The sequence below is a fragment of the Xenopus tropicalis genome, chromosome 6 (assembly GCF_000004195.4).
Source record: "Xenopus tropicalis strain Nigerian chromosome 6, UCB_Xtro_10.0, whole genome shotgun sequence".
In the NCBI taxonomy this organism is placed as follows: domain Eukaryota; kingdom Metazoa; phylum Chordata; class Amphibia; order Anura; family Pipidae; genus Xenopus; species Xenopus tropicalis.
The window spans coordinates 94,819,673-94,836,384 of NC_030682.2; the positions used below are offsets into that span (position 1 = coordinate 94,819,673).

Here is a 16,712-nt window from a genome sequence, read left to right on the forward strand (position 1 = left end):
CTTGGTCTGGCAGAAGTATAGATCTGTTGGAAGGTATGTCAAGTTGTGTACTGTATTATATCAAGATGTTTTGTGTGTGTTGGGTTTCATGTAATAAACAGTGGTAAAAACCTATTAAAAAATTGTCACTGGGTGCCTTTTCTACAGATGTCTCCATCATAGATTCTTGTGTACTCTTCTCCATGCTACCACAGTAGATATATCGTGAAATTTGAATGAAGCAATTTGTTAGTATCTCTAAAAAGGAGTGCACTAAAAAAGTTATTAGGAAATTAAAATACTTTTGTTCCAGTGTTGTCAATAAGTATTACATCAATTACATTGGTTTTATCATTTCAGTTACTGTTAAAATATTGTGTATGGCCTTGAACCACACAGGTGAATGTAGTAGCCTCCCAAGAGGGCATGTAAAATATCCCACTTTCTGCATGCAGCCCCTTTGCTGTTAGCGCAGGCCTACAGAGGCAGTCACTCCTTACTGCTCTTGAGATTGACTCAAGAGGTTCCGTGTGTAATGAGCGAGAATGTCCTCTGGGCATATTCATGTCATGAAGGGCACTTACAATAGGAGGGGATGACAAACCTTTCTGGATGTAGGAGAGCTACGATTTCATTTCAACTTTGCACACACTCCGTGTCATAGCATGTTTGCATCATACTTGCAGTCCCAGGCTCGTGCTATGCCAATGTGCTGCTTGTTTGCATGCTCTTGATTAAGGGAAGATAGATCTAAGGGCAAAGATTTTGGCTTGTAAAAGTGTAAGAAGCTTTGCAGTTTTCAAGAAGTGCTTAAATTTGAGGGAGTACCGAGTCCTTTGGTTATGCTCCTTTATGTGTAACCCTGTATCTTGTTTAATCAGCTAGTATGAATATGCCAGGGCACGTGAGAGGCCCAAATCTTTGTTTGGGGAGGCTACCGATATAAAGCTTTCCATCTGAAAACTTGGATTTGTATGATTATATAAGAATTGATCTCCTTATGGCGAGACTAAACCAACCTAAATCCTCATTATCTTCCACCTATATTAGAACAGAGTAGGCACCAACATTAACCTTTTGATGTTGTTGGTTTTGTGCTGAATCAATGCCAAGTGTGTAAATGCTTTCTTGTCTCAAAGATAGCCTCTTTGTGCATTTGTAAGTGCTCATTACATGAGCGGTTATGTTCCAATAATATATAACATTACAAAGTAGCTAATAGGGAAAAAAACTAAATAAAAAAACCACAAAACATGTACCCATAAAATTCAGCTCCAATAATCCCAACCTAACATCTAGATTGAAATAATTTTAATTGCCTTTTTATGCCTTGGTTTGTATTCATGGGAGTCTCCTAATAAACAAGAGTATGAGCCACAATCTGGTTGCTTAACAACAATGTGCGAGCACTCACACGCAACCTGGAAATCCTATGCGAAAGTCTTCTACAACCTGCCCCAAGCCGCACATTTCAGGCCTGCCCACATATCACTTATTACCTTGCACTGTAGTTCCCAAATTGTTTATGTTTTGAAAAAGCAAATAAAGAAAAACAAAAATCTACCTTGCAATAATTTTATTTTTCAAAAGATATGCCCAGCCACCTTTCCCTGGCCTGTGTTGGACAGTGACACAGCATCTCTGTCTGGCCTTGTGAACTTGTGTACTGCAAATGGTAACTTTTTATCCATGGAACCATTTGGCTGAATTTTGATAAAATTTTCTTTTTGCAGTTCATAAATAATGCAACTTCATTTGCAACTTGCAACTTAATTTGCAAAATAACTTACGGTATTTAAAAGTTACCCCTTTTATTGTTTTAAAAACTGGTTCGATGTCTGCCGTTTTAATTTATATTTGCTGAGCCAAATTGCAAAGTTGCATCACATTTATCACTTTTAATGAATCTCTCACTTTTGTCCTTACTAAGCCCCTGATGATATTAACAGCGCTTGTACCATATGCTGCTAGAAAGAGCTGGCCCCTTGCAGGACTCTAGGTTTCTTGGAAATTTAAAATGCAGATGTAGTTTTTGACATGTATACTAGAATTGGAAAACATATTTTAAAAAATGAGATAATTAGCCAAGGGGAAGTGTCCTCTTCAGTTTATCTGTTATTATTCTGTCTAATATAATTTAGATAGCGATCACTCGTATATATATGTGTGTGTGTCTGCACTCAAATGCAAAAGACTTATGCAGCGGGGGTGCACAGTCAAATTAAATATTAAAAAAATATATACAGACCGGCACACCCTATTAAAATCTTCACAATAATATATGTGTGTTTTAGATAATATATATATATATATATATATATATATATATATATATATATATATATATGTAAGATTTGGAATGACACTTCTGATTCATAGTGCAGGCTACACTGATTCTCTCCCATGCAGATCCAGACATTTACTTGTCTAGAGTGGAGTGAAGGCTAAACATAGAAATAGCCCCTACGTATTACTAGAGATGCTCAATGTTTGCTTTAATCAGACTCAGCATATAGATAGTTTTTTCAGTGTCTGAATAACTTAGGATGGAGCTAAAAGATAGAGGAATACTGGACTCATACCACATGCCAGGACAGCACATTCCCACAGCATTTCAATGGAAAAAAGGTTTGAAGCAAATGACTTAGCTAAGCATCCAGATTAGGTTCAGCTAAATTTTAACATTTCCAAAAAGCTTTGTATAATTTTCCATAATAGATAACTTATTTTGGTTTAATAGTTATGCAGGGCTAGAAATCTGCCTTCTCTGTGTACTGTGTATGGCAGTTGTCATCTTTGGAAGAGGAATCACTGCTAGGCTATTTTATCTGCAGTGTCCTTAAGGTGGCATAGCAGAGCTAGTCTATGGAGCTGCTGTACCACTGATGTACACCTGTAGCAAGAATAACATAATAGACACAATCACACCGAATGTTTCTAATGTTCAGAGGTACAAATAGTGAAAAGGCCCTCATTATCAGCACTGATTGTTTCACAACTGTTAAAAATATTATTTGCCAAATATTGATGATGCACAATGTGCTCAGAATTGTGGCATTCCAATAAATTCTATCAACCATAAACGCTGTTTCAGGTTTTTGCCAAATATTGCCATTTAAGTGCATTTTTATCCAAATGACTCACAAAATTAGTCTTAGAACTATTGTAGTGATGTAAAGTTTGCTACACTCATAGACAACGTGCAACTATGTAACTCTAACTGCTGTACCATATTCTTCACCATAGTCTGCTCCATCTTTTGTATATAGATTAACAAAGGTAATGTGTATGCTGCATCACGTGGAGAGGATATATTTTCCTTATCAATAGTATTTTCTAGGTTAACAACAATTACTATGAAGACTTCAGTGTAAAATAATGCCCTTATAAAATGGTTGAGAAGGTTTTTAACTACTTTCTAACCAATAACCTTTTGTTTTTATACTGACCCATTTATTAGTAGGTGCATAACCCCAAATACTAATCTTGGCATTTTCTGTTGTAGCTCTAACATCAAATGTATTAAGTGTGGCAAAGCCTAACAATCCATTTGAAGAGTGTGTTCTATTATGTATCTGTGTACAGAAAAGGAGTTTGTAGTTGGGGTCCTTTTATAGATTAATATTAATATATTCGGTAATGAAAGGGATTGGGGAGTCAGATTTTACTAAGATATCTTAATGGGTCAGGGATTCATTTTTCAAAGATGACCCCAAGCAAGCACATAAGCGTATCTCCAGTGTACATGAAGGTTGGGACTCTTTATTCCAGAGCGGGACGCCTAAATTAAATAATAACTCAACAATGTGCTCCGAAACAAATGCACAGCTTGGGCTAGTGATACTCTCTGAGGAATGTCAGATGATGCAGCAAATAAGGGGCCACCCTCCAATGAAAATCCAAAGATTTGTATGCAGCATCCTGTTATCTGGGCAGCACAAATTAGTTTTAATGCAAATCACCCAGACCGAGTGCATGTGCTTATGGAAATCAGTGTCTGTTCCCTCTGATAACATCAGTTTATTGAGCCCTGAAAATAAACTTCATTTGCACTAATATAATTGTGTGTGTTTATATAATGTGTATTATATATAATTTTTATACCATGTTGTTGTCTGTTCATATGTATGTACATTATGTATGAGTGTTTTTTATTACTTTTCTTTACAAGTCAGTATTGAATTTAGATTAAGAAATGGGAGTTTCTGTGACTGCAGTTATCAAATTCAGCTTTGTGTTTTTCATGCTGAAACAAAGCCACAAACTTGTAATATATTAGTTATATCAGTATACAAGTTGCTCTGACCACTAGTAGAGCGGTTTCTGTGTGTGGGCGTCACTGTGTGCCCAGCGGGTACAGTGCTGCACAAGATATCATTCTGTAGAAAAGTCACTCTTTTCCTCCTTTATACACTGTCCCAAACTTGGTACTGCCTCAACATATTGTTAAACAGAACAGCATTTGTCTTCAGTGTTACAATGTAATGAACGCTGCCAATCAGATACGGCTAAAAAAGCGAGAAGGTGCTCTCCCCACTGTGGTTTGTGAGTGATGTGGCAGTTCTCATCTGTGTGCCCGTTTTGTGTGCGTGTTGCTGTGGGACATACAGATGAACGAGTGGCCACTAATGCATGACTTAGTCACGTAAACTCCATCTGCTGTCCATGGTGATCAGCCTTTTCACAAAGCATAAAAAGAGGCCTTTTCTAATTCTGCCCAACAGCAAGCGCTTCACAATGCAAGTCTGTGTTTTGTGCAGATCTTCCTAAGCCTTGCTTTTTTTTATCCACCTAGCTTGCATAACTCGGCTTCCTTAAGAGCAAATCAAAAATGAGAAGCTGATGAAGAGCGACAATAATTGGTTTGAGTTCTAATTGCATTAGGTGCTAAAGGATTTTACTGGACAAAGGGAAACTTTTCTCTTCCTGGACTGTAAAAGCTAAGTCATGCCTGGTAACTAGCTGCAGTTATGTGTATGGGTATCTACTTATATGGGTTCTAATAAATAAACCTTTCTAGTGACTAAGGAAAATTTTGCCTGCACTGACTGCATATTTATACATTGGTAAACACACAGATGTAGATAGCATGGTTGTTGAGCTGAGAATATGTGCAAATATTCATTGTGCAAAGTATATATAAGTCATGCTTGTATTTGTCAAGATTGTCTTCCCATTGGGTCACTGTGTAACTGTAGTCTCTGGATCTGATTTCATTGTACCTTGCAAAAGAACCAATATGGTGGCTGCTTTTTATACAGCTGTGCACACATTAAGGCACCATGTTCTAAGTAATCCGAGTCCAGAAGTTTTCTTTGAAAAGTGAAATTGACAAACAGTTAGGTAAACAGTGATCTTATCACCACATGCTAAGGTATGGAGCTGCCTAAAATAGGCTGTGGGGCCAGCTGCATATGGATCCAAAATGTTTTGCCCAGTAGCTAATGGGGAAACCAGTGTTTGCTGCTATCCAGCTGCAAGTAGCATGTACAGATCCTTAACTATTACAGCTTAGGTGGGTACCGACTGGCAGATCTTATTGGCCAGCTAACCAGTATTCAACCAAACACTCCACCCTCCTCATCCCTAATTTTGATTTTGAAGTCCAGCTCAGCCATGTTTCTAAAATAAGTGTCATGGCTGTAACATAATGTATATATGATTATCTGTCACATGGATTCATGGGCCACATGCCTAGTCCATTTGTCTGGGCATCACTACTGTGTGTACTTGAACTGACCTAAATCCCACCCTAATGCCCATCAGGTCAAACAGGCAGATCTACCTGTAAGTATCTTAAGGGGTTGCTCATGATATTCTAACCTGCCACTGCATTCTTAGTAATATGTATGAAATCAAGGGTGACTGCATGATAAATGAGAGCTGCCAGAAGCTAATTAGAGGGGATTACTGCCACTATGGCATTATAGGCATTTCTCCATTTTCATCTCACACTTCAGTAATAAGCATCTCTCTAACCAGGATTCTGATTGCAAAATTACAAGTAGGCAGAGCAAAGCCACGGAATATTTATTTTTCCGGCACAGTAAGTGACAAATAATGTGTAATACACTCATAATACTTGGAGAATATGATATGAACAGTTCAATGCAATATAAATTAAAAGAGATGATTTAATATTCCCAGGATATTCCCTGAAAGCAAGTGGTTAATTTGCCTTCATGTGTAGTGCATTAAACTTGCATTATAATGTAATTTTATCTGACCTACCCCCCTGAAGCAAATTGTCACTGTGAAGTTTTGGCAACAAGGCAATTTTTTGGATTCCTTAAAAGTGCCCTTTAGGGTGCAATTTGTTTAAAAAGCACTTCATTTTTTCAGTGCCAACAGATATGCTTCAGTATAATGTACTTATGAACTGTGCGGCAAGGCTCATAGCTGCATGAAGAAGCTCCATTTTCCCCACAGGAGAGCAAGTGAGAATGAAGCAGTCAGTTGCAGGTGCAAAGTAATAGAAGTGAGCTATTTACCCCCAAGCTAAAGCGCTTGGGCCAAGGAAGCAAACACGCACACTCTCTCTTGTATTCCTGCCAGAACTATTCAGAAGGGGGCCAAATAATGGTTATTCAGTTGCCTTTAATGAGATGCATTGCCCACTGCTCAAAGACTGAGGCGCTCTCTTTTCTTATGCTAATTTGGTACCATTAGAGATTGCCCGTCTGTAACTTTTATAGTACTGTACTTAATCTGTCCTGCGCACTCAGCCCAAAAGTGTAGCAAATGGCAAAGGACAACTGCTTGTATGGAATACATCTGTTGCCTAGACGTACTATTAATTCCTGCATCACGTGTATATGTTCAGAAGCTCGGGGAGAATGAAGATTTAATTTCGATCTGTTAGGAGGGACCATCTTGCTGCAGAGATAGGAGTCTGTTGCCTGGTGCCTTTCTACGTTCTACCCTAAACAGCTTGTGCATGTCTTATTTATGAGTTCTATATAAAATGAATAGAGAAAAGCTATTCATATTTTATACAATTTTGCTGATGTATTTTTCTTAGATTCAAACCATTTAACAACAGTAGTAAGCACAAGGCATGCCAGCTTGCAGTGCCAAATGCCTCTAAATATCTTACTTGTAGAAAATGTAAATTTGGGAACTTTCAGCTTTCAAGTCAGATATCATATGGCATTCACTTTTTACACTGACGTTAAACGTTTTAGGATCAGTACTAAATTGTTTTTTGTAATGTGGCACAGTTCCAGTTTACTGCAAATGTTATTATAACTGGGGTACAATTAACACTTTCCAATGATTTTGTCTATTTTTCCATGGGTACAATTTAGGGCATAAAATCATAATAGTATATTTTTGCCATGAGGAAAAGGGGCTTGCCTTGCTTACCTTTGTGTTACCTGTAAATAGTATTACTACTTAGATTAGCTGGCCCCTGCATTGTTTACACCTGACATTTAGGATGTAAGCCCCTGTATTGTTCAAACCCGTACGCTCCTGCACTGTTCACACCTGTAAGACCTCAGACTGTAAACCTCTGCATTGTTTACCTGTTCACATCTCGAACAGACTGTAGGAGCAATGCCAGCATTGTATCACTGTACATGGTACAGTACAAACTGCTCATCTTGGAGTAGTCATGAAAGTAGACATGTGGATGATAGATTAAATAGTATTCTCTTATTCAAAGTAATGCATCATTTACACACAACATATCAGGCTAAAAGTATAACTCAGAGCCAGGTTTTGCAGATTAGCACAATAAGCAGTAAGACTTATCATAAAGGACTTGGCAAAGCCCACGGGGTGAGTGTCTGGAACCGTTTGCAGTGAAGACAAGCCTGTGCAGGAAAATGGATACGGAGACAAGGGAATATACTCTCTATGACAAGACAAGATAATGCAAGATTGGGTGGGTGTCAAATGTATGAATCTACAGCTGTTGGAAACTCACAATAAGCCAAAACATTTGTTGGGGTCTTATGGCAGTTTTAGTTAGGGCTGTGTACAAGTCTCTGGCTATCAGGCTTGACAGGGAAGATCAGACAAGGAAGCCTGTGGGTAACCAGGAAACTATTCATCTGGAACATGGCTGCATGGCCTCCTGACCAGACTAGAGTCCTTTCAGACCTGACATAAAGATGTTTTTGAACTAATCTGAAACAGTACTGCATGGTGTGAGAAAGCAAGATGGTACCTTGGCATTTGGCCTATATACGATTAACAAACAGAAGAGGCAGATAAAGGGGCAAAGGCGGCAAGTACAGATGGGATGTTTGATACAAAGCTGCTGGATATTGTCATAGGGTGCAGGAAACAGAAAACAACATACTTTTGTATCAAGGCACAATGCTTTAACGAGGCATGACTTACTAGCATAACATACATCAAGATGCAGAATTCTGAAAGAAGGTAAAGATTCAAGAACATTGGATTGATACATGTGTAGTCGGGAGGGGACTGTCATACATGGGAACGACTTTTCTATGACATGCTGGTGATTTCAGGCAAAGGTTTATAATACAACAATAAAAGCACCCCTATATTAGGAGCTGTTTGATAATTAAGACCACTGAATAGAGACCATGAAGGGTTCAACAAACTCTAACTTCCCATTAAATAAACCTTAAAGAACTGGAAAACTAGATTAAGTATTGAACTTCATTGATGTTCATATACTGAATACCCAAGGCTAATAAATTAGAGGATTTATTTGCCGTGTATTCATTTCCTTATTTTCATCTGAAATGCATCAGGGTCTGTTCAGCCACTTCTGACAAGAATAATCTTTCCCATTATTAAGGAATGTTTAATGATTGCGGTTACAACCTCCATACATCCCGCTAACAAATATCTGAATATTTTAATGAGTATTTACCCTTGAGTGAAATAAAAACAGTTGCCATAGCACTGTCATCACCTTGTGAGATTCAGTCCTTCTATGTCCTCCTAAAGCCTTCACCCAATGTATTTTTTTTCATTAAATGATACTTATTTGAATGAGGCATCTTTTATGCAATATCTAAATGGCATTGCAAAACATTAAGGAAAAAAAAAAATATCTTTGTAACTAACCATTTCCCATAGATAAAGCCTGTGGTGTTATACTCCAGGAGACTAACTGATTCAGTTTCTGCACAGATTATTGCATGGAGGATTAATGGGCACTCTTCATAAATATTCACAAATCCAGGTTACTGCTTCAAAATGCCGTTTAACTGCTTGATGTTTCATGGAGCAAAGCTCTAATGTTTGGCAAAAGGTCTTATCACACTGATTTGTACCTATATCATCTTCATAGCCTCACGTTTGAAATCACTGACTAATGTGTTTCTTGATGGTGTCTGGGTTCTGGGAACAAAGCCAAGCAGAATGTGCTGACTGAACTTGGATAGAAATTACTGTCCAACTTAACATACAACTGAAATATGTCTTATTAAACAATGTTCTCACTTGAAATAGTGACCAAATCGATCAACCACAGCGTTTTTTCCCCTTTTATATTAGACCCGCTGACTGCATGACATAATGTGTCAGACTAGAGGGGAATTTGTGACTTCGGCACAGTCTTCCTTTATAACTGCTGCAGCATTGTGGACAATGACATTAAAGCTTTTTTGTTACATCAAAGAAGATCCATCAGCTTCAGGCCTAACTCACAGAGCTTTCTGTGATTATAGATTTATATAAGGCACTATCGTCAATCCAGCTACTGGTTGGATTCCTAAAAATTACCTAATTCTACCATTTTTCTAGATTTTATTTTTATTATGACTTGTACTTGAGGTACAAATGTCTCAGTAACGTGTTTGGTGATAGAACCAAAAAGAAAATGGATGTCTATAGGGAATCCAAAATGGCTAGCACTTTCTTATATTTCACATAATATTATATAAAAAGTATCGGACATTTTCTGTCTGGCAAACTCTGTATTTATGTTTTAACCATATATGATATAGACTTATCCTCCATTTTTTTTTTTAACTATTTGGGGACCATTCGTATTAAACTCATGACCTAAAGCTACTGACCTTGGCCTTAATCGCTTAATATTGAGTGAATCTGGCTATGTGAATTTTACTTTCTGTAAGAAAGTTTACATACAGTATATCTTATATACGCTATAATGCTGTGTTACTGTACAAAACTGCTATTCAATCTCTTTCATTAACCCTTTCAATTGCAGATTGGGGAGGAGCAACACGTTTTGGTAACAGAAGAGTCCTTTGATTCCCAGTATTATGTGTCTCATAATCGTTTCTACGAACAGGTAATTTCTTATATATGTAAAATGTTAATTTGTTTCTTTTTTTCAAAAATGAACCTAGTAATGTAAGAGGTTTTCAAGGTCCATTGCTATGCTAATAGTCTATGCTTACACAGTTCTTCACACTTCCCTACCACTCCAGTGTTACATCTGTATGATCAGAGAGAATTATAGAGCTATTTAGTTCCATGTTATCCATAGACATTAATCAAGTTTTCATGAGATAACTAGAAATAAAATACATTTGTGTTAAAGCTACCAGATTTTCAAAGTGAATTCTGGGATGCAGGGCTGGCATCAGAAATCATGGGGCCCCTCACAACATTTTCTTTGCCCCCTTCCTCCCATGCCCTGCCCCCCAATGGCCCCTCCCATCAGTACAAAGGACACACAGATATTGGTAGCCAGGGCCTCCTAAAACATTGGTAGCCAGCATCATCCCAGCATCCTTCAGTTACCCCCTCCTCCCACATCCTCCAACTCCTCCCCACATCATCCTCCAGCTCCCCCCCAGTGTCCTTTCCAGTATCCTCCAGCTCCCACCCCCCAAGCACCCTCTGACTCCCCCCCTGCTCCCACCAGCCTCCTGCAGCATCTCTGCTGCATCTGCACAGCTCCCCCCCCAGTGTCCTCCTGTGGCTCCCTCCTGCATCCTCCTGCTCCCCCCAGTTTCCTTCCCAGCATCCTCCGGCTCTCCCCCTGCTCCCACCAGCATCCTCCGGCTCCCCCCTGCTTCCAACAGCATCCTCCGGCTCCCCCCCAGCTCCCACCAGCATCCTCCAGCATCCCCGCTGCATCTGCACAGCTCCCCCCCAGCATCCTCCTGCCGCTCCCCCCAGCATCCTCCAGCTCCACCCCCAGCAACTTCCTCCGGCTCCTCCCACCAGCGACTTCCTCTGGCTCCCCTCAGCTCCGCCCCCCAGCGACTTCCTCCGGCTCCCCTGCGACTTCCTCCAGCTCCCTCCCCCAGCGACTTCCTCCAGCTTCCCTGCGGCTTCCTCCAGCTCCCCAGCGACTTCCTCCGGCATCCTCCAGCTCCCCCACCAGCTCCTTCCTCCGGCTTCCCTGCGGATTCACCCAGCTGTGTCCTCTTGATATGTGCCCGGCTCCCTGCTGCATCTGCACATTTTATAAGGTTGCGCCCCAATTACACCCCCTTGGGACCACTTCTGTTTTAACCGCACCTACTAAAGGTCACACATATTTTTTCTCTTATCTTAAAAATGTAATGAAGTTTGTGAATAGTGAGAGGCCACAATATAATGTCATTTTGTTCTTATTACCCCAGATTGCAGTTCAGTCAAACTGTTTGTTTGATGCCAATATTCACAAATATATGTCTTTTTATATGTTTGTAGTGGCCCATGTTTACAAACCAAACATGTAGCAGTAAATGAGAAGTCAACTTAATTTTGAATGCCTCACACAGCAGTGTGCTTGCAGTGCCAGCTTGAAGGTGATGTAACCCCCAAAAGCAAAAAAAAAACAAAACAAAACACGTAAGACATAAATTAAGGGCTTTCATACAGGTTAATTCCTATATGTATGCACGCTGAGTGCAAAAAACCCATATATTGCACTTAGGAGTTTTTTTTTTTTTTTTAATGCAGCAAAGTTCCTTTTTATTCTATTGGCTTTTGAATGCAAAAATATAACATGCTGTATGTAAATAAAACCCAGCAAACCACCTATGCAATAAGATGCTCATCTGTACAAAGACTGTAATGTTTATTTAGTTGGTTTATATATTTATGGTAACTGTCATCTAAGAAAGTGAGCAGCACAGAACAACTTTTTTGACAACTGTATGTATTTTAGAAACATTTAATCTTCCAGCATGCTTTTCTTTTCTATTCAAGAGCAGTGACCTAGACGTTCTGATAAAATACTGACCGCTGACTCCTTTAGTGTGCCTAGGTGCGGTAACACATTATGATGTTTGCTTTAAGGCAAGTTACCAGTAAATGTTAGCTGCTGATTTGTTGCTATAGGTGATTAGACCACTAAATTCCTTATATTTTCATTAACCTCCATATGTACTTACATAAAACTAGTACCAGTTGGATAAACCTTCAAATATTTTTGACATAATTCATGCAATTGGAACCACAGTGTAGTAAATTGTTAAATATGAGTACATTAAAGATTGCCAATTTCTCATTTGAAAGCCTTTCTTTTTCTCAAGGTTCTTGTCCCTAAGGATCCTGCATTTGTGGGAAAAATGGTTGAAGTGAAAATTTTTGAAGCAGGGAAACATTTTATGAAGGGGCAACCAGTTCAAGATTCTTACATTTATACTCCATCCATTACTAAGCCTCTAGCAAAAGGAGAAGTTTCCGGATTAACGGAGGTAATTTTAGATTTCTTTGCCTGAAATAACCTTAAAATGCAGCAAATTTGTAAATATTTGAATTGATAATTGGTGTTTACTTGATGCAAATGAGTAAATGAATGCAGGAAAGACTGGCGAAGTCTACGGGGAGAGACTGTGTGACTGATAAGTTGTTTCCTTTAGAAGGATATCTAAGGCAACATAAAGGAGCAAATGTGAAACAACACTGTATATAATTTTATCAGCACATAAACAAAATGCAAAGGTAGAAAAGAGCCAGAGGAAATGAAGAATTGAAACAGATGAAGAAAAGATGGCAGAAATGTGCAGTCATGCTGAATGATTAAAGGAACAGTAACACCAAAAAATGAAAGTGTTTTAAAGTAATTAAAATATAATGTACAGTTGCCCTGCGCTGGTAAAACTGGTAAGTTTGCAACAGAAACGCTACTATAGTTTATATAAATGAGCTGCTATGTCAACACGGGGGCAGCCATTGAAGCTGGGAAAAAGGAGAAAAGGCACAGGCACGTAGCAGATAAGCTTTGTAGAATATAATGGGGTTTTATCTGTTATCTGCTAAGTAACCTGTGCCTTTTCTCCTGTAAATGGCTGCCCTCGTGGCTACACAGAAGCTTTATTATATAAACTATAGTAGTCTTTCTAAGTAAAACACACCAGTTGTACCAGTACAGGGCAGCATTACATTATATAGTAATTACTTTTATACACTTTCATTTTTTGTTGTTACTGTCCCTTTAAAGGAACAGTAACACCAAAAAATTCAAGTGTATAATAAAATTCCAATATAGTGTACTGCTGCCCTGCACTGGTACAGCTGGGGTGTTTGCCTCAGAAACACTACTATGGTTTATATAAAGAATGCAGCTGTGCAGCCATGGAGGCAGCCATTCAAAGGAGAAAAGACACAGGCACATAGCAGATAACAGATAAAACACTATTGTATTCTACAGAGATAATCCATTATCTACTATGTAACCTGTGCCTTTTCTCCTTTTTTCCAGCTTGAATGGCTGCCCCCATGGCTACACAGCAGCTTATTATATATAAACTATAGTAGAGTTACTGTAGCAAACAAACAACTTTTACCAGTGCAGGGCACTAGTATATTATATTTAATTTACTTTAAAACACTTTAATTTTTTGGTGTTATTTTTAAGCTGTAAGGGGTCAGATATTTTGTATACATCCAACTAGGGATGCACGAATCCAGGATTTGTTATGGTATTCGGCCAGGATTCAGATTCGGGCAAATCCACAGTCCTGGACGAACCGAATCTTAATTAGCATATGTTAATTAGGATTTAGAATGGTTACATGTTGGGGGGGGGGGGAATTTTTCACCGCACACTGCGTGCGCACTTTTTACCCCTTTGGGATCCAAATTAGCATATGCTAATTAAGGTTCGAATTCAGTGCACTATTTGGATTCGGGGGTTCAGCCGAACCCAAAAAACTGGGTTTGGTGCATTCCTACATCCAACAACAGATGGAAAGAAGGTGACTAATGAAAAATGATCAAAAAAATGGATAAAAAGAGTAAAAGTTAAAAAAAAGTTGAGGGCAGAATCTTGAGAATGTACAAAGGATAAATGTATTCACTCTTGCAGAGTTTTGTTCTTTGTAATATTTTTGTTTTAGAGCACTAAAACAAAAAATAATTTGGCAAGTAATAAACCTTTATTTTACAGAATATTTTTTTATAAAAACTGAATATATTATTCATACACAAGTACAAAGGTTGTTAATAGATATTCAGTCCCACATGATTGATTAAGTTATTAAGATGAATAAACATTTGAATTCAAACTAAGCAAAATATGTGCCTAAAGAGGCAGTAATGACGAGAAAGTCTAGTCAATCTCTAGCTTAAGTTGGAGGAGGAAAATAGTGAAGGCAAGATAAAATGTATGAATGTGTTCTTTAGCAGATGAAATACTGGTACCAATAATTCTATTTTTAGGAGGTTAACGTGTCAAAAAAAATCTGCCCTATCCTTACCACAAGTCCAGCCACAATGTGCCCTTAATCTAGCATGACACCACCTTGTATATGTAAGCAAGTACATATCAAGTCCCACTTACGTTTTAATTCTATCTTTTTTGGCCAGTTGACTTCTGTAGGCCAGCAAGTCTCAGAGGAACAACATACATCTTCACTACAAAGCTGCAAGTGAAGTGAGCTCACACCATACATTTACAAGTATAGAGAGATTAACGTAAAATAAAGAAAAAGCTACCACCCTATTATAAACTACTCCAAATGGCCTCTGGAGAAGTAGAGGTTCATCAGTGTCAGACTTGATCATCAAGTGGCAACTCTTCCAGGTCACTTTTATTGCTACAAGGAATCCATTTCAGGCTGTACTTGCGCTTACCCAAGAACAATTTTCAAGGGGCATTTGTCAGGCCCATAGCTTATTGCATTTTGGCCTATTAATCATTCTGCTTAACCAGGGTTTAAACCTACCTGTGTTAGGTGCATGGTCCCAGGAGAACGAATGAAACATGGTGCTTCATGGTTTCTGGAGTGTTGTAAAGACCGGTTAAGAAATTAACAAATGATTGTGGCCTGAGGTGAGTTTAGTCTGCCCTCGTGGTGGTGGAGGAAGGCGGCATGTCAGAGAGAGTTCATTTTGCAACAAACTGTATAAAACAGTAGGAGGCGTTCATTCTGAGTATAAACCGGCTGTATCTCCCCCAAGAGCAATAAAACGCAGCTTATTACAGTTCGTAATGATTATTCCAATGAGATACAAGATTGCAGTTCAGGGACAGGGAGGCCTTTTTTTTTCTTCTGATTTTAAAATCCACTCATAAATAATCCTTGCAAATCATGGAAATGATCCCTGCACCTTTATTTCAAGGATGTTTGTTATTTTTCCTGGCAGACAAGATATAATGTTTTCTTTAAATAATTATAAAATGGATTTTAAGACACTGATTGGTGCAATGAAGGGGTATGTACCATACTGCCCCATTCTGTTAAAAATATTTGCACACTTTTAAGATAAAAGGCAGCTGTGAATATAGTATTAATGTGGAGATGATCTTCAGATAGTGCTATGGGGAAGCTAAATGAGTTGATTTTTGCTGCACTGCATGTTTATACTATAGACTCTGAATTAATGAAGAATAGATCCTGTTGTAGACTGCACCTAGCTTATTTTAGTAGGTATTAAAAGCATGATGTTTTATTAGTGATATGGCCCTACTGACTGCTTAATATGGCACTCTGAGGTAGCAAGTGGTGGTAGGCACAGCAATTTAATTCAATGTAATTTACACAAGAGGGATCTGCTTCTGGCATACAGCATAATTTCTAAATAGCAGCACTTCACTATACCCCTACTTGTTCAGCCATCCACCTTTGTTCTATATGGGGGTTGCATACCTGGCATAATAACTAAGATGCTGAGAGTTAAGTGCTAGTTAGTCAGCCATTGGGTTGCCCAGAGACTGATGCTGGTCAAAGTTAGATCAAAATAGCCATAAGGTCTTTGGTGTCAGGGAATAAATAGGAGATTATGCCAGTATATATCTTGTAGTATGAACAGTACTAAAGTCAAACTGTGAACCCCTTATATACCAACAGGGATGGATCTTGGGAGGGCGGGTGTGGCAGCTGATTTGAACCAGATGGTGATGTGTAGGAGATACACTTTTCATATCTACTAAAATAAGCTAGGCTCAGTCTACAACAGGATCTGTTAATTATAGGGATATACCTAATCCACTATTTGGTATTCAGCCTAACCCAGAATATTCTGTGAAAGATTCTGCCGAATACCGAACCAAATCCAAATTAGCATATGCAAATAAGGCTACGGAAGGGTTAAAGAGCGTGCAGTGAAAATCTTTCGGCTTTGTATCTGTGACAAAAAGTCACGGGATTTTAAGGATTCAGATTTGATTTGGCCAGAAACATGGATTCGGCCAAATCCGAATCCTGACAAAAAAACGAAAAAAAAAAAAGTGGCCAACCAAATCCTGGATTCGGTGACCCCCTAACTAATACAGGGACCATTCATTTTATTGTTACAGTAGTTTTAAGCTTAGCATAGTTAGTCAGTGATCCTATTACTTCTGTTCATCTATTCCAGAGATATAAAGAGACCCGACTCATCCATGATATTTG

At 38.6% G+C, this 16,712-nt stretch overlaps 1 protein-coding gene across 3 annotated transcripts in view; it reads left to right on the forward strand.

Annotated features, from left to right (window-relative positions):
- Nucleotides 1–16,712, forward strand: part of cdkal1 (CDK5 regulatory subunit associated protein 1-like 1) — a 477,082-nt gene that overhangs the window by 423,155 nt on the left and 37,215 nt on the right. For all 3 annotated transcript variants that reach the window (XM_012964438.3, XM_012964437.3, NM_203863.1), the window contains 2 exon segments: nucleotides 10,142–10,225; nucleotides 12,408–12,572. In XM_012964438.3, the coding sequence (XP_012819892.1) occupies nucleotides 10,142–10,225; nucleotides 12,408–12,572 (249 nt within the window).